The sequence below is a fragment of the Schistocerca americana genome, chromosome 6 (genome assembly GCF_021461395.2).
Source record: "Schistocerca americana isolate TAMUIC-IGC-003095 chromosome 6, iqSchAmer2.1, whole genome shotgun sequence".
In the NCBI taxonomy this organism is placed as follows: domain Eukaryota; kingdom Metazoa; phylum Arthropoda; class Insecta; order Orthoptera; family Acrididae; genus Schistocerca; species Schistocerca americana.
The window spans coordinates 290,526,049-290,552,238 of record NC_060124.1 but is presented as its reverse complement, the minus strand read 5'-3'; the positions used below and the strand labels follow the sequence as shown (position 1 = coordinate 290,552,238).

General features: G+C 42.3%; 1 protein-coding gene across 5 annotated transcripts in view; it reads right to left on the bottom strand.

The window, feature by feature from the left end:
- Nucleotides 1-730: 730 nt before the first annotated feature.
- The window catches only part of LOC124619665 (mannosylglucosyl-3-phosphoglycerate phosphatase), a 219,864-nt gene continuing 194,404 nt past the window's right edge, over nucleotides 731-26,190 (bottom strand). For all 5 annotated transcript variants that reach the window (XM_047146203.1, XM_047146197.1, XM_047146198.1 and 2 more), the window contains 2 exons: nucleotides 18,293-18,521; nucleotides 731-2,575 (listed from right to left, as the gene is read on the bottom strand). In XM_047146203.1, the coding sequence (XP_047002159.1) occupies nucleotides 2,471-2,575; nucleotides 18,293-18,521 (334 nt within the window). In that variant the 3' untranslated portion in view covers nucleotides 731-2,470. The remainder of the gene's footprint in view (nucleotides 2,576-18,292; nucleotides 18,522-26,190) is intronic.

Below are 26,190 nucleotides of genomic sequence, written 5' to 3'. Positions count from 1 at the left end.
GTCACATATCATCTCCTCTTGACATAATGTTAAGCTCTCATGAAGCTATTAAATTATGGCTTAATGATTTCTGTAATACAAGAAATTAATATGTATACAGTATATGCTGGAAATAGTTATAATGGAAGCCTGTAGAAAGAAATGGAGATCTGCAAAACAAAGAAATAACACATCAAAGAATGGAAAATTTGAAAACATAGCAGGCTTTTAATGTGTTTGTTTTAAGTTATTAGAATTTACACTGAAAAGTGAAACAGTGACAAAAATTAAAAGTAACTTTGAAAAAAAAAAAAAAAAAAAAAAAAAAAAAAAAAAAAAAAAAATAATAATAATAATAATAATAATAAAAATTAATACACTAACAGAGACAGATAAAAGAATAATAATAATAAAACAATGTTCCTGGATTCATTCTTGTCTATTAATTTATATTCACGAAAGGCCAAAGCTACACTTCCAATCATCATTTTTAGAATGACATTTACTCGAGCACTATGCAGTACATACAAGGCAAATGCAAACTGCATGTTCTCGGATTTAATTTTGAAAAGGAGAGAGAAAAAAAATTACAATAAATAAATGAACTTAATGATGCGAAGAAAATAAAGTTGTTACGACTGATAATTGGGGGGGAGGGAGAGGGTGTGTGTGTGTGTGTGTGTGGGGGGGGGGGGGGGGGGGGAGGCACGTGAACCATAATAAATAGAGTAAAATTACTATTTTTCTCATTATACAGAGGGCTCTCTTAAGCAAGTTTGGATGCACGAAACACAGATTTATGTGCTTAGGCTTCTGCTATTATATAGAAAGAGAATTCTTTTTATAATAGCTTCTCCTAGGATAAAATAATAAGAGTAAGCTACCAGCTTATACAACAATTAATGTTCCATGTATTTTTGTGAGGTTTTAAAAACGAGTAAAAGGTAAACAATGCAAATTTAGGACACCCAAAAAGCTGTTTTGAAATATATTTCAGTTTCAATAAGTGAGAGGAAAACTTGTGACCACCAGCGAATGAAATTGTTTTCTCCAAGTGAGATGCTCCCAGAATAGCGTCCTATAAGTGATCACTTCAAAGATAAGAAATTTCTTACATTGATAATAATGAGCAAGAATTCCTCAAACAGGACAAGACACAATGATGACTGTGCATGTCTGGACTACATTAAAAGCTGCAATAAACAGCAAGTATAATTGTCACTACTTTTTAATGTATTCATTACTGCACTGTATTACTACAACAGTACATATGTTTTGATATTATTAACAGAAAGTTACAAAAAATGGACGGAGACACATTACAAGACTGCAGACCATCATTTTATATTCTTTAATAAGCCTGTAACATGGCTCTTGCATTTAAAATTCTAACACTGTGCAAAAACTGCAATCAACGTAAAGTATGTACCGAGGGCACAGTGTGTGTGTGTGTGTGTGTGTGTGTGTGTGTGTCATGATAAGCTTTGAAAAGATGACACAAAAAATGAAGTATTGGATATTACTAAAATCACAAGAATTCAAGTACAAAATATAATGTTTGCTACCAACAAATATCATGATGATAATTTTTATCTATACAGAAAAAGTTTTTTTTTTCACTGAGTCCTGTATTGTTTCACATGGCATGCTCTGCACTTTAATTGAAATGATACATGAAATTAAATTTTTTGAGAAATATTCTCAGCTACTATCACTAAAATATAACGAGAAAAAATCAAATATAATTATAATTTTTTTATATACCATATTTTGTTACAAGGAAAACAAACAATTATTTGAGAGTAATATTTGACATCAGAAATCTAAATCCCAAGAATTGTCTTTTGAAGGTATAAATATATTTTGTACTGTTACCACTGTGCTTTACATGTATGTTCCAAATTGCAAAAGCAAATTGAAATTAAAATTCAATATAGGTCTATGCACAAGCAAATAGGTCACAATTTTGTTTTTTTCTCACATTTTAGACTCTCTCTAACTACTATTAAACAAATATAAAATATTTCTTGTTTGTACACATTATTTACAATTAATAAATTAAAAGTGATAAAATAAAAGAATCAGTGATAATAATATAATTATGGCAATTTCAAGTGCAAGATTTTTGTACAAGAATACTGGTAAACATTAGCATAATTTGACAATTTAATGTACGATTATAACACACAGCACCATCAGTTACCTAGAAAATGTTTCAAAAACTGAAGTTTGAAACAAAATCTGTCTAGTTTAAGGAGGTAGTCAAATAGATAATAAAATTAAAATTATATAAAATATTGTACATCCTATACTTTGAGTATTATCAGTGGTACCACATATACTGTATACAAAAGAAGGAAAAAGATACTGAGTCCAACAGTAAATGTGCAATACGTCCACAGCCATTGTCATTTATTTAATTCTCCTCTGTATTAAAATTTATAGTTAATCACATACTGAACTAACATGTCTTTAAGTATTTGTATATAAACTACGACTGATCAATGCTTCCCTGAGGTGAACATTCATCTTCTACTTCTGGTATTACTGAGTCTTCCTCGAGCCTCTTCCGCTCCAATAATAGTTCCTGGCGCTTCTACAAAAGCATGAGACAAAAACCGCAATTTATTTAAAATCTCAGTAAAAATTCTATACAGTAACAGAAGCTGCACAATTTAATAAGCCAACAGTTACCAACAGAACCTCCAACTCCCAGCAACAATGGGCAATCACATGTTTATGTAAAAAGATAAAGCTTAAAGATGCTTGACTTTTCTATGTTGTTTCTTTCATCCATTGGCAATTCATGATTTCCCAAGCCCTATGAATCTTGAAATTCATTGTCTTTTTTTTTCTCACCAGAGCTATTGTTAGTCTATTAGAATTTAAAAATTTTCAGTAAAAATAAACATCTGAAGAGATGGGCAGACGAAACTGCTAACTCTCAATTTTGTAAGCATGAGCATGATTACACCATTACGTGTTATATTTTCAATTGTGCCACATACTGTATTATATTCATGTTCTTGCCTCTGAATTTAAACAAACAAATAATATCCAATAACTCAAACTGACGCTTGTTGGACTAGCACTTTCTTCTACCTACCTCTTCAGTTTTTAGGATAGTATAAGCCAATCAATCATTTAGAATGTAGTACAATCATTTACCATTGTAGACATTCAAGATTTAATTCCAACCTAAAGCTTTAAAGTTATAACTAGATCACTATTCAGTGAACAACTGAATGTTGTTCTGGTTTGAAGTAGCTCTGCATCCTAGTCTCTCTTTTGCATGCCTTTTACACCTATGCATAACTAATACATCCAACATACATTTGAACCTGATTACTGTAGTCAAACTTTGGTCTCCATCTACAATTTTTAGCCCCCACAGTTCTCCTATTACCAGTTTAACTATTCCTTGATCTCTCAGGATGTGCCCTGTCGACTGACCACCTTCTTCTGTCAAGTTGTGCCATAAATTTCATTCACTGCCAAACTTACTTAGTAACTCATCATCAGTTACTTGACCTGTGCATTTAATCTTCAACATTCTTCTGTAGCACCAAACTTCAGAACTTCTGTTCTCTTTTTATCTCAATTGTTTATCATCCTGCTGCACTAGTGTCAGTCCTAGTCGAGGGAAAGGGAAATTTTATCAAAATTCAATGAGGGCGCAGTTGGGCGATGAAATCTAGGGTCGCTGGCAGAGTGTGGTAACAGTTGACAGTCAGCAGGTCAGGCAAGGTAAACATGGCACTCGCGGGTGCGGAGCTGCAACAGCGGTATTGCACGCACGATTCGTTTTGAGTAGAGCAACAACGAGGCAGGAAACTGCAGCGTTGCTTTGAGTTATTGTGATTTATGAGGCGAGGCACTACGCCAGAGCCAAGAGAGGCGATTAGTAAGTGGCGGATGTGTGGGAATTTATCCCTGCCGTAGTTTCTGTCACTACGGCAGAAGCGACAGAAAAGCCAGTATATGTAGGCGGGCAATTTTAGCTTGGGTCAAAAGTGTATCTGGTCAGTCTAGCATCAGGATGGACCTATGCTGGTCTTCGCTTACAGGAGCCAGTCTGGCAGCAATGTTATAAGTATTCTGCATAAACTTGTATTCTGTTTTCTATGTACTTGTTCAGGCTGTATTCTGCCTCCGGGGCCGCAACACTGGGGTGGGACGGAATGGCAGCCTGGAACTTGGAGATTGCACGGTCTGCCTGAAAGAGGGCAGTGACGGTGGTCTGCAGTGGGTCCAGAGTGGCTCAGTTTCACTCGGGTCTGCAGGCCACGTTCGTTTCCCACCCGGCATACCGGGGTCCGGGCGAGGCGTACACTGCGGGAGGCACAGCAGCGCTAGAACAGCGCCAGAGACGGTGGCGTGTGTTGCCATCCGGCAAGCACGACTAGCGGCAAGTTGCAGCACAGCGTCCAGGAGGGTGTGGGTTCGAGTCCAGTCCTACCCTGGGAGCAGCAGTGGCCCGAGGGCCACATGTGACCAGTACACCCACCTTCATCCCATGGTCGGACAGAGCTGGCCAAACGGGGCAGAGGGCGGTGAGGTACCGGGGGTTGGGTTGGGTTGTTTTGGGGGAGGAGACCAAACTGCGAGGTCATCGATCTCATCGAATTAAGGAAGGATGGGTAAGGAAGTCGGCCATGCCCTTTTCAAAGGAACCATCCCGACATTTGCCTGAAGAGATTTAGGGAAATCATGGAAAACCTAAATCAGGATAGCCGGAAGTGGATTTGAATCGTCATCCTCCCGAATGTTAGTTCAGTGTGCTAACCACTGCACCACCTCACTCGGTCAAGGTCTAAGGACTGAAGCAGTCTCCGGAATTGCGGACAGTGGAACAGCACCAGACCCAACACCCTGGTGGGCGGCGACCAAGGGAGCACAGCCTACTTCCATCAGTGGGCGGCCTTGATGATGGCAGAAGTGGCGTCGGCACATCAGGAGTTTGCTGAGCCGGGACAGCGCGGGCGGCATGCTGACATTACGCTTCACCCATCGAGTACCGTCAATTAGTTGAATAAATGAATGTTATAGAATACTGCTCTATCACTCTGCACTTCGACTCGACGCTCTTGAAGTTGCTCGGCCTCCTGACAAAATATGGCGCGGTGGGTCCCGGCTTCAGCTCTGCAATCTGGAGTCCCGGATTTGACACACCGACCCCACAACAGTGGTGTTGGAAGTGGTGCCGGTTAGAACGCTGATACCGGATTTCCACTCCCGCATCTTATATGTCAAGCAAGTAGCATTGAGGTGTGCCTGTGTGGAGGGGTAATTGAGGTGTTTGGTTGCATTCATGACTGTTGGTCTTGCACTTCTTGTCATTCGGGAGCTGTTCGTCCTTACCAGTATAGGGAGGAAAGCAGGACTGTTCACCTGCACACGAGCAAGATGTGGAGGGGTGAGTGACATTTGATTTATGGTTTATGTGTCATTCTTCTGATAATTAGGATGGACTTTTTAAAGGTGTCTTTTGTAGGGCTAGAGGGGCCTGTAGATTTATCTGGATTCAGGGGAAATGGGAGACATAGCGCCTAACCGATGTAATTTTTGTAACCTGTCAGGCCACGGTTTACTGTGTACAATGTGGGTTCCAAAGAATTGTTTTATTTGTAAGAGATTTGGTCATTTGGCGCGCAATTGTTCAGAATGTAGATGGGCGATGATTCGCCACAAGAACTAGAAAAATATGAAGAATTAGCAGGGAGATTTGAGGCACTGCGAGTAGGGGAAGGGACGTCGGATGAAAGTAAATTACAGGTCGTGGAGTGTCACAGACCATTTGACCCAGCAATCGCGGCATTGATTAACCCCTTTTCGGGTAAAGCAATGGAGGATGTGTTGGTATTCCTTAATGACATTATCACAATGGCTGAGGCCAATGGGTGGTCAGATGTAATGTTGAGAGTGGCAAAGTTACACTTGATAGGGGATGCCAAGTCGTACATATTGTACCATGAAACGTTGAACAATGTGGGGACATTCTCAAAGCTTGAAGCTGGGTTACGCCAGAGGTACCAAAGACAGAATAGTACCAGGTTTTTTCGTGAAAAATTAAGTGCATTAGTTATGAGGAGCAATGAGACTGTGGAGGTTTTCTCAGACAGGATTCGAAAACTGAAAGCACAAATGTTCGAACTGTCACAGAATGGGGAGACTAATAGAGTGCTGTTACAAGAGGCCAAGAACAGGGCATCAGATGTGCTTTTGCGGGGAGTACAGCCAGAGATGTCACGTCAGGTGAGTATGGAGAATTCCAGCGATCTTGCGGCGGCTCTAAAGATTGCCGCATACTTAGAGGAGGTAGATTATGCAACGAAGCAAAGGGTGGAGCATAGAGTTCTAACAGCGGAAATTAAGTGTTTTGGTTGTGGCCAGGTAGGGCACATTAGGAGGCAATGTCAGCGTCAGTTGCAGTGTTACTCATGAGGGAAAATGGGTCACCGGCAGTGAACTGCAGGAGTAAAAGTGTGGGGGAACCTCGACGGCAGCAGCCGTTGAATGAGAATGGGATTGTTTCAACCATTGGAGGGCAGTCCCAGTCAAATTAGGTAATGCGCTTGTATGTGCACAGACAGAATGCTGCTTATTAGGCTTGGTGAACAGGAGGGAACAAAGGTTTCTGGTTGACACAGGGGCACAAGTGTCTGTTATTAGTCTGGACCTGGTTAGCAAGAGAAGGCTTCAGCCACTATGTTATAGGTTACATGGGGTGAGAGATAATAAAGTGGAGTCATTGGTATGACAGTACTTCAATTCGTGATCACAGGAACTAAGTTTAGTGAACAGGTAGAGGTGTTACCATGTGTGGGTGAGGGGTATTCGGTGATTCTCAGACTGGACTTCCTTGAAAAACATTGTGCAAGGATAGATCTTTGGCAACAAACAGTGGAACAATATTTTGCATGAGGGATTCGGTTGCAAATGGACAAATATCACAAGGCACACTTAACATGAAGGTGAAGCCAGCTAAACTGCGAACGGATTCATTAAAGGTCAATCAGCAGGATAAAATACTGGCAGGTACAGGGAAGGTAGTTTGGGTTTCGATAAATACGGACTTACCAAAGCATACGTTGTGCATGATGGAGCCACTCTCGAGTGATGAGGAGTTGGATAATGCGCACTGTTTTGTGCAGAGGAGTTTAGCTCATGCAAGTTATGTGGAAGGAGATTATAGAGTTCCAGTAAGTATAGATAACTGCAGCAGAGCGGATTTTAGCTTGTCGAAAGGGTTGTTATTGGCCACGTTGGGGGTTTTCGATGAAGACGACCTAATAGGGAGGATTAGAGGTGAGCCATAAGCAAAATGTCAATGCAGCACAATTAAGGGAAAAATTACAGCATTTGCAGGGAGACGACAGGGTCGCGTTGGAGGAAATGTTATTGACATTTAGCGATTTATTCGCAACGGAGGGTAGGTTACCAGCAACACCAATTACAAAGCATCACATAACAATGGAGGATAATACACCAGCATTTAGGACACCATATAGGATAGCATGTCATATGCAACTGCTACTAGAGGAGTTTGTAGAACAACAACTACAAGACGGAATCATAGAGCATAGCGATAGTCCATATTCAAGCAATGTAGTTCTCATACCTAAGAAGTTGGTGTATGGTGCAAGGAAATATCGGTTTTGTTGTGATTATAGGTTTCTGAATGCGAAAATCGTTTCGGATGCATATCTGATTCCGAATATCACGGACACATGGGACAATCTGGGGCAGCAATGTAAGTATTTTATACAATGGATTTATGGAGTGGATACCATCAGTTGGAAGTAGTGCCAGAGGATAGGGCAAAGGCAGCTTTTACTGTTCCTGGGGGACACTATCAGTATATACGTATGCCATTCGGGTTGAAGAATGCACCAGCAACTTTTCAGCGATTATTAGATGGAATTTTAAGGGGACTGAAACCAAAGACGTATATGGTTTACCTAAATGACATTATAGTATTTTCAAAGGATATACTAGAACATGTATCATGTTTAAGAGAAGTCTTTAAAAGAGTGCAGTCGGCACGGTTAACATTAAATTTAGAAAAATGTAATTTTGCGTAGATGCATGTCAAATATTTAGGTCGTGTAATAGTGAACAAGGAGTTCAAACTGATCCTCAATTAACAGAGGCAGTTCAAAATTTTCTGACACCACGTACAACAAAGCAGTTACAATCGTATATTGGATTACGTTCATATTATCGTAAATTTGTAAAAGATTTTGCTACAATAGCCAAGCCAACAAAGATTTTAAAGAAAGGGGTTAAATTTCAATGAACAGAGGAATGTGAGGGATGGAGGAATGTCAGGAAGCTTTTGATGGATTAAAGATGAGATTAGTTTCTGGTCCGGTATTGGTGTTTCTGAATTTAGAAGAAGATTTCATCTTATCATGTGATGCTTCAAATGGCGCAGTAGGATGTATTTTGGGGCAAATGGTGAATGGACAGGAGCATCCGGTGGCATATGCTTCTAGACAGTTAAATAGGGCAGAGCGGAATTATTCCACAATGGAAAAGGAGATGTTGACTGTAATATATGGAGTAACTTATTTTCATTGTTACCTTTATGGTAGCAAGTTTAAGGTCATGACAGATCATGCAGCATTAAGATGGTTACTGGGACTCAAGGATCCTTCTAGTCGGCTAACACGGTGGGCTCTAGAATTAAGCGAATTTGACTTTGAAGTAATTCATAAGTCAGGGAAGAAACACGGGAAGGCAGGTGCGTTATGTCGCAAATTAGACGTATTAGAAGTAATGGGTAAGAGTGTTGCGGAATGGCAAAGGGCACAAGCAGAAGATGAGGACTGCCAGGGTTTTAGAACTCAACCACATTTCATTGTGGAGGGAAATTTGTTGTTTAGAGTTACCAGGTGCAGACCACGGGTAGTGGTACCAGAGTTTGAGAGAGGAAGTCTTAAAGCAGGCCCCTGATCATGTGCTTTCACGGCATGGTGGTCATCAAGCAACAGGAAGACACGAGTAGCTGAATTATTTTGGTGGTGCACTTGGAGAAGGGATGCGGAACAATAAGTAGCAAATTATGTGCTGTGTGCACAGTGTGCAGATGTGACGCGAGTAAGAATTCCATTGCAGCGGTTACCAGAGGCTTCGAAACCATTCGAGTTTATCGGGCTAGACATTTGCAGGCCATACAACAAAACACCGGTAGGGAATTGTTACGTTTTAACTATAATTGATCACTTTTCATGGTTTCTAGCCATGGCTGTAATACCAGACCAACAGGCAAGTACGGTAGCATGAGCTTTAGTCAATAACTGGTTAATGAAGTTTGGGGTGCCTGATACCATGATTACGGATCAAGGAACGAACTTCATGTCTAAATTAATGTCACAGTTGTGTCATCTATTGAGAATTAAAAAACTACAGACCAGTTCATTTCATCCGCAGGCGAATGGGAGAACAGAGCGAGTACATAGGACAATTTCGAAAATGATAAGTTATTATGTGAATGGAAACCATGATAACTGGGACGTTTATCTTCCATACAAGGTATCGAGTTATAACACTAAAATACATTCGGAGATCGGAATATCACCATTCGAGATGGCCTATGGAAGAAAGATGCCATCACCATTTGACGTTCTATGTCCGAAATCGGGAGCTAAAGGGGAAGCAGTGAGGGAATTTGCACGAACAATATGGGAAGTCTGGAAGAGGGTACAGAAGGCCAATACAAAAGTGTTAGAGAGGCAGGAAGAACCGAATAAGTGGTTGGGACCTTTAGCACAGTACAGGGTAGGTCAATGGGTATTAATCATGAATCCATATACACCTAAGGGAAAGACGAAAAAGTTCTTGACAAAGTACCACGGACCATATCAGGTAGTGGAGATGAGTTTGCCTGTGAATGTTAAAGTGCAGCTGCCAACAAAAACATCCATTATCCACGTGAGTAGAGTAAAGCCTTTTCTACATCTACATCTACATTTATACTCTGCAAGCCACCCAACAGTGTGTGGCGGAGGGCACTTTACGTGCCACTGTCATTACCTCCCTTTCCTGTTCCAGTCGCGTATGGTTCGCGGGAAGAACGACTGTCTGAAAGCCTCCGTGCGCGCTCGAATCTCTCTAATTTTACATTCGTGATCTCCTCGGGAGGTATAAGTAGGGGGAAGCAATATATTCGATACCTCATCCAGAAACGCACCCTCTCGAAACCTGGCGAGCAAGCTACACCGCGATGCAGAGCGCCTCTCTTGCAGAGTCTGCCACTTGAGTTTATTAAACATCTCCGTAACGCTATCACGGTTACCAAGTAACCCTGTGACGAAACGCGCCGCTCTTCTTTGGATCTTCTCTATCTCCTCCGTCAGACCGATCTGCTATGGATCCCACACTGATGAGAAATACTCAAGTATAGGTCGAACGAGTGTTTTGTAAGCCACCTCCTTTGTTGATGGACTACATTTTCTAAGCACTCTCCCAATGAATCTCAACCTGGTACCCGCCTTACCAACAATTAATTTTATATGATCATTCCACTTCAAATCGTTCCGCACGCATACTCCCAGATATTTTACAGAAGTAACTGCTGCCAGTGTTTGTTCCGCTATCATATAAAGGAATGGTGGCTGGATTACCTAAATTACAAGGAAGTGGCTCGAATGCAGAGGCTAGGCAAAGCAAATGGAAGAAGAAGGTCTCAGGGGAAGGACAACAGTGGACGCATAACATTCCATATACGTTACGGTCATGGAGGGAGTAAATTATTGTATGTGTAATATTTTATGGCATGTTTACATTTTGTGTTTTAGTATCAAGGGATAATTTGTATTTTGTTTTTTTGTGTGTGGGTTTTTGTTTTCTCTCTCTTTTTCTCACGTTTTGGTGGGTCCAATAATAACTGCATTTTTCTTGTTTGTTGTTTTAGTTTTATGGGGGAGACAATTACTTTTTTTTTTTCCAGAGAATTCGATAGGGGCAGAGTGAACCGTCGGGAATTTTTGAGGATGTCGTACGATGTTGTAATATCTTGTAGTGGAAAACGGGTGGTACAGGCATGTTCCTTTTCTTCGCAGGGTCAGAACATATGTGGATGTGCTGGGTGATAGCCATGGGGATGCTGATCTATGGTCACAACAGTGGAGATGGACATCAACAGATAAAGATCCAGACCTTGGAGTCAAGGGTACTGTATTCACGGCAGCCAGATATATTAGTAACAAGTCATAAGTGGTCACCACGAACAACAATAGAGCTATGGAAGATCAGGAATGAAGTACGAAAATTACAAAAATCATTCTCAGAATTGTATACCGCAGGGAGGGGGGGGGGGGGGGGGGGGTGAGGGGGAAGGAATCACATATTTAAAAAAGTACAAGGGGAGTATCAAGAATTACAGTTGCCTTATAGTAAACTCAGGGAGCAGTTGTCTCGTATAGTGGAGAGTGGGCCACAGGCGGTAACTAGGAACAAGAGGGGATGGATAAATGCAGGGGGAAAGATACTGAAAATAGTATTCGGTACAGCAGATGATGATGATGTCCGAGCATTGAATCAATCGGTAATGCAGGTGTAGCAAGCGGTCAGTGAGGTTAGAGGAACCATAGAGTGGCAACCAACATGCTGATAACACCAAGCTCATACGAACCTTAGTGGAGGAGTTGACTCGATATGCGGGAGAGACACGGGAAATTATAAACAGTGATTTAGAGATACTGCAGAAACAATTGAACATATTGGATGGTAAGTTGTCTATTGCCTGATTGCTCAGAACATTAGCAGACCGATTAAGTGATGCACGTACAGAGGTTACGATGTTACAGGAATCAGTTTATCATGCAGTAAACAGGCATCTTAGTCCAGTGTCAATCTCGCCAGATGATCTTTAAAGAGGATTACAATTAGCAAAGAGACAATTCCCACCAGATATAGAGTGTGTAGTGGAGGTATCACAGACCGCTATACCAATATTCTTCTGTGTATTGTTGATACAGGTGAGGACAGATGGGGACGAGTTTACATCAATGTCAATTTTCCAGTAGTCGGAATTGACTCACGTTATGAGTGTTACACTATTCATCCATACTAGTGAAATGAAAGGAGATCAGTAAATGGGTGCAGATTAGAACGCGAGACGTACTTTTTATTTTGGTAAACACAGAAGCTCACAGAGTACTACCATTGTCAGAGTTGGAGCATTGTACACAAGGACGAGTGATGATTTGCCCTAATTGACCAGTTTTTTCAGACAGTAGTACATGCGAAGTTGGATTGTTCCTGGGGATTATGAATGGCTCAGATTGTGAGACAGAGGTGTTATCGACACATTCCTACTTCTTGAAGGTAGGGAGGCATTGGTTATATTCGGTATTTACAACGATATGGGTGATGGTAACTTGTCGTACCAATCAGAGAGCAGATAAAATAAGGAGGTTGCAACTGCGGGAGAGTGGAATAATTACAAATGGTACGGTTTGTGAGATTTTGGGGGAGGATTTCCATCTTCCAGCATCACGTACAGGTGAAACAACTTTAATTTTGTCACAGGGAACGTTGTTTTATCCGGAAGGGGTGCTGGAGATATTACCAGTGCAGCATCTGACGTATTCGAACTCCACGCTAAACCCAGAGTTTTTTGAAACATTGCATTCCTTTATTAATGCACACGAAGGATCTAGCATGGTTATTAAAGTATTGCAACATGTTCGAACGTTACAACAGCATCGGAGCGACAGAATAATGACAGTGAGCATTTCAGCCACAGGGTGTACCTTTTTCTACTTTTCTTTAGTATAGCTTTGTGGAGAATGTGGAAACGTGCACCAGTGGAGGAGGTGCCAACACATCAGTTGCCTACAGCATGAGTAATCAGTGCATAGGTGTCGAGTTAATGTTCTGACATTCTCGATAGTTTTAGTCTGTAGAATGTAAGTTTTGTGAACAAGGTATGTCTATAGGCAGCCACAGGCCACATCTGTTTTACCTCAGTTTGGGATGAATCTTGTTGAAAGGAGGGAGGTGTGCTGTGCTAGTGTCAGTCCTAGTCGAGGGAAAGGGAAATTTTATCAAAATTCAATGAAGGCACAGTTGGGCAATGAAATCTGGAGCTGCTGGCAGAGTGTGGTAACAGTCGAAAGCCAGTGGGCCAGGCAAGGTAAAAATGGCACTCGCGGGCACGGAGCTGCAACAGTGGTATTGCATGCATGATTTGTTTTGAGTGGAGAAACAATGAGGCAGGAAACTGCAGTTGCATTAAGTTACTGCAATGTACGAGGCGGGGCACTAGGCCAGAGCCAAGAGTGGCGATTTGTAAGTGGCTGACATGTGAGAATTTATCCCTGCCGTAGTTTCTGTCTCTCTCTGACACTATGTCAGAAGTGAGGGAAAAACCAGTACATCTAGACGGGCAATTTTAGCTTGGGTCAGACTGTGACAGGCCACTCGAGATTCGGGATGGACCTGTGCTAGTCTTCGCTTATAGGGGACAGTCTGGCAGCAATGTTATAAGTATTATGCATAAACTTGTATTCTGTTTTCTATGTACTTGTTTGGGCTGTATTCTGCTGCCGGGGATACTACACCGGGATGGGACGAAACGGCAGCCTGAAAGAGGACAGTGACAGCGGTCTGCAGCGGGACCAGGAGGAGCCCGGTTCCACTTGAGTCTGCGGGCCATGTTCGTTTCCCAACATTTCCCACTTGGCGTACTGGGGTCCGGGAGGTGCAGCAGCGCTGCAACAGTGCCAGAGACAGCGGTGGGTGTTGCCATTCGGCAAGCACCACTAGCGGAAAGTTGCAGCACAGCATCCAGGAGGGTGTGGGTTTGAGTCCAGCCCTGACCGGGGAGCAGCGGCGGCCCGAGGGCCATGGGTGACCAGTACACCCACCTTCATCCCATTGTCGGACAGAGCAGGCCAAATGGGGCGGTAGGCGGCGAGGTCCAGGGGGTTGGGTTGGGTTTTTTGGGGGAGGAGACCAAACTGCGACGTCATTGGTCTCATCGGATGGGTAAGGAAGTCGACCGTGCCCTTTTCAAAGGAACCATCCCAACATCTGCCTCAAGAGATTTACAGAAATCACGGAAAACCTATATCAGGATGGCCGGATGTGGGATTGAACCGTTGTCCTCCCGAATGCGAGTCCACTGCGCCACCCTGCTCGGTTGAGGTCCAGGGACTGAAGCAGTCTCTGGAATCGTGGAAAGCGGAGTGGTGCCAGTTGCAATGTCCCAGCGGGCGGCGACTGGGAGAGCTCGGCCAACTTCCATCGTCGGGCGACCTTGATGATGGCAGAAGCGGCGTCGGCATACCAGGAGTTTGCTGAGCCTGCTGGAATCGCGGGACAGCACGGGCGGCATGCAGACATATCGCTTCACCCATCGAGTACTTTAAATTAGCTGAATAAATAAAGGTTACCGAATACCACTGTATCACTCTGCACTGCCCCTCGACGCTCTTCAACTTGCTTGGCCTCCTGACAAAATATGGCGCGTGGGTCCTAGCTTTAAATCTGCCATCTGGAGTCCCAGGTTCAACCCCCTGACCATCTATATTTCACCCAAGGCTACACACCAGAGAAGTACCTCTAAAAAAACTCTTCTTGACTCTAATTGAGTAAAATCTGAACCTGATGCAACAACAATTAAAAAAACCAAACAAACAATTCAATTTGGTGTCTGTAACACCCAGAAAATACCTTTGAAGGGTTATTTTTGAATGTGCATAACACAGGAGACATTTCTTGTGTAAATAAATTTTCAGCTTACCTACTTCTATACTCTGCAAACTACTGTGAATTACATGGCAGAAATTAGTTCTAAAGTAGTACACATCAGTATGGGAAAACTTATTGCTTAAATCCCTCTGTATTGCAATTAGTCTGATATTGCTTCTTTGGTGATACATAGGAGGCTGTAGTATATTCATACATACACAGTTAATTCTAGCTCTTGAAACTTCATACAATGACTTTCATGGTATAGGTGATGTTTATCTTCAAGCTTTTTCCACTTCAGGTTTTTCAACGTTTCCATTATGCTCCCCCATGTGTCAGATTAGCCTCCAATCATTCTTTGCATACATTCAGTATCCCCTGGTAGTCCCATTTGGTAAGGGTTCCACACACTTGAACAATATCCTAGGATGGGTAATCACATGAGAGTTTTGAGATCAATCTCTTTTGTAGACCAACTACATTTTTCCTGTATCCCACCAATGAACCAAAGTCTGCCACCTGCTTCAACCATGACTGAGGCTACACGATAATTCAGTTTCCTATCCCCACAAATTCTTATGCAGAGGTATTTGTATGAATTGACTGATTCCAATTGTAACTCATTGTTATTGTAGGCATTTGTGGAGTTCACAATTTTACATTTCGGCAAGAATGTATTCAAATTTTTGACCAGGGATTAAAAATGTAAAAACATATTGGCAAAATTTAGAAAATGTTGATGGAGGAATGGGACAAATTGTATGTATTTAATAATCTGGCTATAATTTACAATTTCCTGCCTCATTTCACAATTACTCTTCACTATCCATATGATAAGAGCTTTGAAAGACACATGAAACCTTGCATTTTCCACATTGTATGAAGAACACTGAATTTGTCTTCAGTAAAACAAAATTTTACTGCAAAAACATTTTAGAATATTAAAAAGATAAAAAAAGCATTAAGGGTTTGCACCATACTGCAACATTGTCAAAAGTGAACATTACATTAACTGCCAAGTAACAATGAGCCTCAAAGTCATGAATTTAGAGTCTGCAATTTATACGTACTGCCACCAAACTTCTGTCTGGACAATAAGGGCATTCATAAAAATATAGCTCCTAATTTTAAATTGAAATGTTTCTTTTGTGAAGAAAATGCGAGCCTACTACAGAAAAAAGTGATACAACATTATATTGTTATGAAACTGAATACTTTTCATAACTGCAAAGCTTGATACCAATAAAAACTAGCCTAAAAACTATCACACATTTATCTTGTAAATGTCAACAAACATACTCCTGGTTCAAAATTGCAATGTTGGGAAAAATTCTTGTTTTGCATAACAAGATTTTATATACAAGAGGTGATCAAAAAGCTTCCATTTGAATGCCGTACAGTACAGAATTGTTGTGCCAATCAGGGAAAATCACGATGAGCATTGAGGCAAACATCCCACTGACACACTATGTTGAAGATAACCATTAGGTAAAACACGGTGTCCTACAGTGTGAAGAAATCTGTAATTGCCTGCTGCATATTCCTTATCTGACAGGAATTGTTGACCCTTCAAGACCTTTTTCAAGGGACTGAAGGCATGATAATAGCATGGGGAGAGATCAGGACAATAGGGCAAGTGCTCAAACATCTCCCAATTGAGTTAGCAAATTTTCAGCATTACGAGATTTGCAGTATTGGGATGTGTGTTATCATGAAGTAACAGCACCCTTGTCACAGTTTTCCCCAGACATTTTACCTTAATTGCACATTCTTTGTTCTCTGATGAATGTCAATGGGTGTTTGTCCTTTGGCAGCCATGAAAATAAGAACATGGATAACATTGGTCCTGTTTGGATGCATTTGATAACAACATTGCCATAGTTCATGTTTCCATATTTACTGCAATCACATCAGAAAGACACGTATGCCACCGTAATCCCTTGCCTACATGTTAGTGCTTACATACCCACATTGGAGTTGTGCTATATTGCATATATATTGCAGCAACACCCTCAAATGGGAACTTTGTGATTACCCCTTAACACGGATCAGCCAGAACAGCCAGCCTCTGCGGCACAGCGGTTCTAGGCGCTTCAGTCCAGAACCGCATTGCTGCTATGGTCGCAGGTTCGAATCCTACCTCGGGCATGGATGTGTGTGATGTCCTTTAGTAAGGCTTAAGCAGTTCTAAGTCTAGGGGACTGATGACCTCAGATGTTAAGTCCCATAGTGCTTACAGCCAGAACATTATGATCACCCACCTAATAGCTGGCATGTCCACCTTTGGCATAGATAACAATGGTAACACGTCATGGCAGGTAGGTCGCTGGAGGGAGACAGCACCACATCTGCACACACAAGTCACCCAATTCCCGTAAATTACGATCAGGGGGGGAGGGTTGATTAGCTCTGATGCCACATTCAATCACATCCCAGCTGTGTTTGATCGGATTCAGATCTGGTGAGATGGCAGGCCAGTATGTCAATTGAAACTTGCCACATCTTTCTTGGACCACCCCATCACACTCTTGGCCTTGTGATATGGCACATTATCTTGTCAAAAAATACCACTGCAAATGCGAAACATGATCATCATGAAGGGGTACATGTGGTCTGTAACCAGTAAGCGAAACTCCTTGGCCACCACGGAGTCTTGCACAATCTCCACTGGAACCATGGGTGCCCACATGAATGTTCCCCAGATCATAACGGGGCTGCTGCCAGCATATCTTTATCCCACAGTAGAGGTGTCAAGGAGCTGGTTCCCTTGAAGATGATGGATTTGTGCTCTTCTACTGACATGATGAAGACGATATTGTGATTCATCAGACCATGCAATGCTCTGCCACTGTGCCAATGTATAGTGCCGGTGGCGAGGAGCCCATTTCAGTCATAGTTACTGATGTCATGTTGTTAACACGTGGGTCGTCAGCTGCACAGGCCCAGTGTTAGGACTGTTTGGTGCACTGTGTGTTCACACACACTTGTACTCTGCCCATCATTAAAGTGTGATGTTAGTTCTGCCACAGTTCACTGCCCGTCCTCTTTTACCAATCTGTCCAACCTGCGACACCAAACATCTGTAATGAGGAGTGGCCACACAAATCCACAATGTCTGGATGTGGTTTCACCTTGGTTTTGCCAAGTGTTGAAGACACTCACCACAGCATTCCACAAACACCCGATAAGTTGTGCAGTTTCCTAAATGTTCATGCCAAGCCTCTGGGCCATCACAATATGCCCTTTGTCAAACTCAGATAGATCATGTGCCTTCCACATTCTACACACAGACAGCTTGCTCACTGATATTACGTGCTCCATGCATGTGTCCCACTAGCAGTCCTTCCTCACCAGGTGACACTGCTATCACCTGGACAAGCTTATATTGATAGTAGGTTGGCTTTAATAACACTCAGGCTGATCAGTGATATGAACTTTGGGTACCAGACTGCAGAGAGAACCCACAACCACTGAAGCATTATTACTATAAAGAACACACTGTTTGATTTATGAATACTCATTCCAGTAATACTTACGTACAAAACAAATTAACATAACAAAAAATAATTTAGTACGAAAGCAGTAACTATGTCTGTTGAAAGTTACTGACCTGATCAGTAAGGATCACTATTCGACCCTCAACACGTGGCATCAATTGACAGGACTCATGCTCTAGATCATCGAGACTGGCACGCCGAGTTAGACGGTTACGTGGTTGAGGAGGTGGACTCGGGGAGTGTCGAGGCCCTTCACCAGAGCCTACATCTACAGTAGTTGAGCGGCGGAGTGGTGTAGGTCCATCCAGTTCACCACCATCCAACATTTTTACTAGGCTGTGTCTGAAAGCATATTGGATCCTATTAACGACTGTTATTTGATACAATTTTACATAACATTGCTAAACACAAGTTACCTCTTTAAGACATAATGGCATGATGAGCTGCAGCCCTTCACTAAAGCTAACATGTCATTCCTCTGAACTGCAGCAGATACACCTTGCTGAGTAAGTAATGGTCTACTTCATTGCTACATGTTGAATACTGCATAACAATCTTATGCTCTCCTCCATGATAACACATTAATATTTGTCTAATTGCAGGAACAGAATATACTAACTGAGAAATTTTTCAACAACATGACCATCTCAGTAGCAATGTCTTACTACTAACAAATAAGACAGAACTTGTCCTCGAGGCACTGTCACAACTGATGCAGATTGAAAACTGAGAATCTTTATATGTTGACTGCACAATTGGAGGGGGGGGGGGGGGGGAGGGGGCAATCGTGAGACTAATACATTTAATTTATTGGAGGTAAAAAACAAATGAAAGGCACACAACCTGTTGATTTGTTTTTGGATAATAAAAATAAATCTTAATTGGTTAGTGATGAAAGTCACCTAATCTTTATTAATTATTTGCCTCTGTATAATACTGTGCAAATGAAATTCTAATAGCTGTTTTGATAATAGGCAATAAAGAATACGAATGCTGCAAAAGCTACTGATAAATTAAATTTACACAGCCTGGCATATCAGTACAAAATCTTTAGGTTTAGGTGCACACAACAAAGCAGTCATTAATGAGTCTGGAATCTGTATAGTAGGAACATATTTGTAGTGTACGCACAAATATTACCTATTTTTTTTCTTTTTTCCACGCATTTGGACAAATTTTGTTTTGGTTTCCAGTGCAATAATGCATACAATTTAAGATAGGTCGAGATATAATTGTGCTTTGATATGTGTACTTTGATTTCTTTCATAAATACAATACATATGTAACTGATGTCAAAAACTTAAAAACTAAATCTTAAACTCTGCGAACAGGCTCTGAATACCACTTGATGTCGACGGGCTACCATGCCATCCTCTACGATGTGGCATCACGGATACGGTACGTAGGGTCCTTTTTAACACAAATAACAGCAGATTGTTATAAGGCAGAGTCTGCCAGTGGTGAAAATGGTTTGTTGTCTTCCATCTGGTGTGGATGCATACATTTGAAGTTTACCACACCAACTAATAACTGGCCACACTATGTTCAGAATGATTTTACCTGGTGACATCTGATGCTGCAAACAAGGCACCAGCTATCAGAAAGCACTGGCACAGCCTCTTTGAGCCCACTAGTTTGCAGAGCCATTGCAGCCACAGAGACCAATATTTGTATGTCAACATGTCATTGCATAGATTGTGTAAAAAAATGAGCCATGTACCAGAATATAACTAATCTCATAATAAATATATTTAAAAACAAGGATGATGTGACTTACCATACGAAAGCGCTGGCAGGTCGATAGAAACACAAACAGACACATACATACACACAAAATTCAAGCTTTCGCAACAAACTGTTGCCTCATCAGGAAAGAGGGAAGGAGAGGGAAAGACGAAAGGATGTGGGTTTTAAGGGAGAGGGTAAGGAGTCATTCCAATCCCGGGAGCGGAAAGACTTACCTTAGGGGGAAAAAAGGACGGGTATACACTCGCACATACACACATATCCATCCACACATATACAGACACAAGCAGACACATTTAAAGACAAAGAGTTTGGGCAGAGATGTCAGTCGAGGCGGAAGTGCAGAGGCAAAGATGATGTTGAATGACAGGTGAGGTGTGAGTGGCGGCAACTTGAAATTAGCGGAGATTGAGGCCTGGTGGGTAACGGGAAGAGAGGATATATTGAAGAGCAAGTTCCCATCTCCGGAGTTCGGATAGGTTGGTGTTGGTGGGAAGTATCCAGATAACCCGGACGGTGTAACACTGTGCCAAGATGTGCTGGCCGTGCACCAAGGCATGTTTAGCCACAGGGTGATCCTCATTACCAACAAACACTGTCTGCCTGTGTCCATTCATACGAATGGACAGTTTGTTGCTGGTCATTCCCACATAGAATGCATCACAGTGTAGGCAAGTCAGTTGGTAAATCACGTGGGTGCTTTCACATGTGGCTCTGCCTTTGATCGTGTACACCTTCCGGGTTACAGGACTGGAGTAGGTGGTGGTAGGAGGGTGCATGGGACAGGTTTTACACCGGGGGCAGTTACAAGGATAGGAGCCAGAGGGTAGGGAAGGTGGTTTGGGGATTTCATAGGGATGAACTAACAGGTTACGAAGGTTAGGTGGACGGCGGAAAGACACTCTTGGTGGAGTGGGGAGGATTTCATGAAGGATGGATCTCATTTCAGGGCAGGATTTGAGGAAGTCGTATCCCTGCTGGAGAGCCACATTCAGAGTCTGGTCCAGTCCCGGAAAGTATCCTGTCACAAGTGGGGCACTTTTGTGGTTCTTCTGTGGGGGATTCTGGGTTTGAGGGGATGAGGAAGTGGCTCTGGTTATTTGCTTCTGTACCAGGTCGGAAGGGTAGTTGCGGGATGCGAAAGCTGTTGTCAGGTTGTTGGTGTGATGGTTCAGGGATTCCGGACTGGAGCAGACTCGTTTGCCACGAAGACCTAGGCTGTAGGGAAGGGAGCGTTTGATGTGGAATGGGTGGCAGCTGTCATAATGGAGGTACTGTTGCTTGTTGGTGGGTTTGATGTGGACGGACGTGTGAAGCTGGCCATTGGACAGGTGGAGGTCAACGTCAAGGAAAGTGGCATGGGATTTGGAGTAGGACCAGGTGAATCTGATGGAACCAAAGGAGTTGAGGTTGGAGAGGAAATTCTGGAGTTCTTCTTCACTGTGAGTCCAGATCATGAAGGTGTCATCAATAAATCTGTACCAAACTTTGGCTTGGCAGGCCTGGGTAAACAAGAAGGCTTCCTCTAAGCGACCCATGAATAGGTTGGCGTACGAGGGGGCCATCCTGGTACCCATGGCTGTTCCCTTTAATTGTTGGTATGTCTGGCCTTCAAAAGTGAAGAAGTTGTGGGTCAGGATGAAGCTGGCTAAGGTGATGAGGAAAGAGGTTTTAGGTAGGGTGGCAGGTGATCGGCATGAAAGGAAATGCTCCATCGCAGCGAGGCCCTGGACGTGCGGAATATTTGTGTATAAGGAAGTGGCATCAATGGTTACAAGGATGGTTTCCGGGTGTAACACATTGGGTAAGGATTCCAGGCGTTCGAGAAAGTAGTTGGTGTCTTTGATGAAGGATGGGAGACTGCATGTAATGGGTTGAAGGTGTTGATCTACGTAGGCAGAGATACGTTCTGTGGGGGCTTGGTAACCAGCTACAATGGGGCGGCCGGGATGATTGGGTTTGTGGATTTTAGGAAGAAGGTAGAAGGTAGGGGTGCAGGGTGTAGGTGGGGTCAGGAGGTTGATGGAGTCAGGTGAAAGGTTTTGCAGGGGGCCTAAGGTTCTGAGGATTCCTTGAAGCTCCGCCTGGACATCGGGAATGGGGTTACCTTGGCAAACTTTGTATGTGGTGTTGTCTGAAAGCTGACGCAGTCCCTCAGCCACATACTCCCGACGATCAAGTACCACGGTCGTGGAACCCTTGTCCGCCGGAAGAATGACGATGGATCGGTCAGCCTTCAGATCACGGATAGCCTGGGCTTCAGCAGTTGTGATGTTGGGAGTAGGATTAAGGTTTTTTAAGAGGGATTGAGATGCAAGGCTGGAAGTCAGAAATTCCTGGAAGGTTTGGAGAGGGTGATTTTGAGGAAGAGGAGGTGGGTCCCGCTGCGACGGAGGACGGAACTGTTCCAGGCAGGGTTCAATTTGGATGGTATCTTGGGGAGTTGGATCATTAGGAGTAGGATTAGGATCATTTTTCTTCATGGCAAAGTGATATTTCCAGCAGAGAGTATGAGTGTAGGACAGTAAATCTTTGACGAGAGCTGTTTGGTTGAATCTGGGAGTGGGGCTAAAGGTGAGGCCTTTGGATAGGACAGAGGTTTCGGATTGGGAGAGAGGTTTGGAGGAAAGGTTAACTACTGAATTAGGGTGTTGTGGTTCCAGATTGTGTTGATTGGAATTTTGAGGTTTTGGAGGGAGTGGAGCTGGAAGTGGGAGATTGAGTAGATGGGAGAGACTGGGTTTGTGTGCAATGAGAGGAGGTTGAGGTTTGCTGGAAAGGTTGTGAAGGGTGACTGAGTTGCCTTTCCGGAGGTGGGAAACTAGGAGATTGGATAGTTTTTTGAGGTGGAGGGTGGCATGCTGTTCTAATTTACGGTTGGCCTGTAGGAGGATGATCTCATAATAAGCTTTAGTAGGCATACAGCAAAACATTTTAACAGCTTCATTCCATCACTGTTGCTCAATGTTAGTTTTTAATTCTCATTGTCTGTCCATGTTTCCTCTTCTCAATTTAATGGCAAATAATACATGCTCTTATTCATCCTTAATGATGATGAATTTCTGATCAGATCAATGCATTGTTTGGTTTTGAAATGGTGCCATGGCAAAACTGACTGCAAACTTATTTTTTTGCCTCAGTTAGCCTCTTACATTTGATGACATTAGGCAGCATATTAAAAATTTGAATGTGATATCACTGAATCTTGCTACATGAAATTTGTCAACAAATCTGCCCAAAACTTTCAGACTATATATTCCATATGGGTCTAATCACTTGAGTTTATTTGCATGTATAGAGTTGTCTTCATTGTACTCTACACATGGGGATTTTGCTAAATCAAGACAAACTGCAGGAAACAATACATGAGAGGGTAAGGAGCAAAAAACATCATATGGAGTATGACTGGAAATGGACTGATGTTTATGCTACCAAGGGGATTATTAATTCATCGTGCCTGTACAGTACAATGCAGTTCCCAACATGTTGTGTGAGACCACCATTAGACAAGACATTTGAAGTGGCTCCCAAGGGCCTCCAGGCATTCATGAACATGACACACAGTGAATGACGCACACATTCAAATGTGCCACCCTGTAATTGAATGGCATCACAGGCAGTGTGAATGTGTTGTTCCAGTGTCTGCTTGCCCATTATAGGCTCCACATACGAGACTTTTTTCCGATTCCCCCCACAGGTATAAACCTAAAGAGTTGAAACTGCTCCGATAAGGATGCACCAGTGCTGATGGTTTACTACTGTATCATGGGGATACTCCACAGCCCACAGGTGAGCATTATGAAGGTTGAGAATAGTGGAGAGAACAAATCCATTGCCATGGAAGCGAATCCATAGGTAATAAGACCTCCACAAATTGTGAGTTATATGGATAGTGGCAGCTGTTGTGGGGAAAGTTCTATATAGTCACCTGGCTTGTAACGTGCTGGCAGGCCACTTGCCTGGTGCTGATACTCAAGTCTTCTTGTACAGGGTGCAACACCTGCTCCACCAAGGCTTGTGTATGTACCAGGCACACCCGCCTTAATGGTTACCCATTACTGTAAAGAAGCCCTTTCAGCAAAATCATCCTATATGCAGATAGCTCTGCAGATGACGAAGAAATTGAAGAAATGTATGATGAAATAAAAGAAATTTTTCAGATTGTGAAGGGAGACCAAAATTTAATAGTCATGGGTGACTGGAATTCGGCAGTAGGAAAAGGGAGAGAAGGAAACGTAGTAGGTGAATATGGATTGGGTGTAAGAAATGAAAGAGGAAGCCGCCTGGTAGAATTTTGCACAGAGCACAACTTAATCATAGCTAACACTTGGTTCAAGAATCATGAAAGAAGGTTGTATACATGGAAGAAGCCTGGAGATACTGACAGGTTTCAGATAGATTATATAATGGTAAGACAAGATTTAGGAACCAGGTTTTAAATTGTATGACATTTCCAGGGGAAGATGTGGATTCTGACCACAATCTATTGGTTATGACCTGTAGATTAAAACTGAAGAAACTGCAAAAAGGTGGGAATTTAAGGAGATGGGACCTGGATAAACTGACTAAACCAGAAGTTGTACAGAGTTTCAGGGAGAGCATAAGGGAACAATTGACAGGAATGGGGGAAAGAAATACAGTGGAAGAAGAATGGGTAGCTTTGAGGGATAAAGGAGTGAAGGCAGCAGAGGATCAAGTAGGTAAAAAGACGAGGGCTAGTAGAAATCCTTCGGTGACAGAAGAAATACTGAATTTAATTGATGAAAGGAGAAAATATAAAAATGCAGTAAATGAAGCAGGCAAAAAGGAATACAAATGTCTCAAAAATGAGATCGACAGGAAGTGCAAAATGGCTAAGCAGGCATAGCTAGAGGACAAATGTAAGGACGTAGAGGCTTATCTCACTAGGGGTAAGATAGATACAGCCTACAGGAAAATTAAAGAGACCTTCAGAGAACAGAGAACCACTTGTATGAATATCAAAAGCTCAGATGGAAACCCAGTTCTAAGCAAAGAAGGGAAAGCAGGAAGGTGGAAGGAGTATATAGAGGGTCTATACAAGGGCGATGTACTTGAGGACAATATTATGGAAATGGAAGAGGATGTAGATGAAGATGAAATGGGAGATATAATACTGCGTGAAGAGTTTGACAGAGCACTGAAAGACCTAAGTCGAAACAAGGCCCCGGGAGTAGACAACATTCCATAAGAACTACTGACAGCCTTGGGAGAGCCAGTCCTGACGAAACTCTACCATCTGGTGAGCAAGATGTATGAAACAGGCGAAATACCCTCAGACTTCAAGAAGAATATAATAATCTCAATCCCAAAGAAAGCAGGTGTTGACAGATGTGAAAATTACCGCACTATCAGTTTAATAAGTCACGGCTGCAAAATACTAATGCGAATTCTTTACAGACGAATGGAAAAACTAGTAGAAGCTGACCTCGGGGAAGATCAGTTTGGCTTCCGTAGAAATGTTGGAACACCTGAGGCAATACTGACCCTACGACTTATCTTAGAAGCTAGATTAAGGAAAGTCAAACCTACGTTTCTAGCATTTGTAGACTTAGAGAAAGCTTTTGACAATGTTGACTGGAATATGCTCTTTCAAATTCTGAAGGTGGCAGGTGTAAAATACAGGGAGTGAAAGGCTATTTACAATTTGTACAAAAACCAGATGACAGATATAAGAGTCGAGGGACATGAAAGGGAAGCAGTGGTTGGGAAGGGAGTGAGACAGGGTTGTAGCCTCTCCCCTATGTTATTCAATCTGTATATTGAGCAAGTAGTGAAGGAAACAAAAGAAAAATTCGGAGTAGGTATTAAAATCCATGGAGAAGAAATAAAAACTTTGAGGTTCGCCGATGAGATTGTAATTTTGTCAGAGACAGCAAAGGACTTGGAAGAGCAGTTGTATGGAATGGATAGTGTCTTGAAAGGAGGGTATAAGATGAACATCAACAAAAGCAAAATGAGGATAATGGAATGTAGTCGAATTAAGTCAGGTGATGCTGAGGGAATTAGATTAGGAAATAAGACACTTAAAGTAGTAAAGGAATTTTGCTATTTGGGGAGCAAAGTAACTGATGATGGTCGAAGTAGAGAGGATACAAAATGTAGACTGGCAATGGCAAGGAAAGTATTTCTGAAGAAGAGAAATTTTTAACATCGAGTATAGATTTAAGTGTCAGGAAGTCATTTCTGAAAGTATTTGTATGGAGTGTAACCATGTATGGAAGTGAAACACAGGCGATAAATAGTT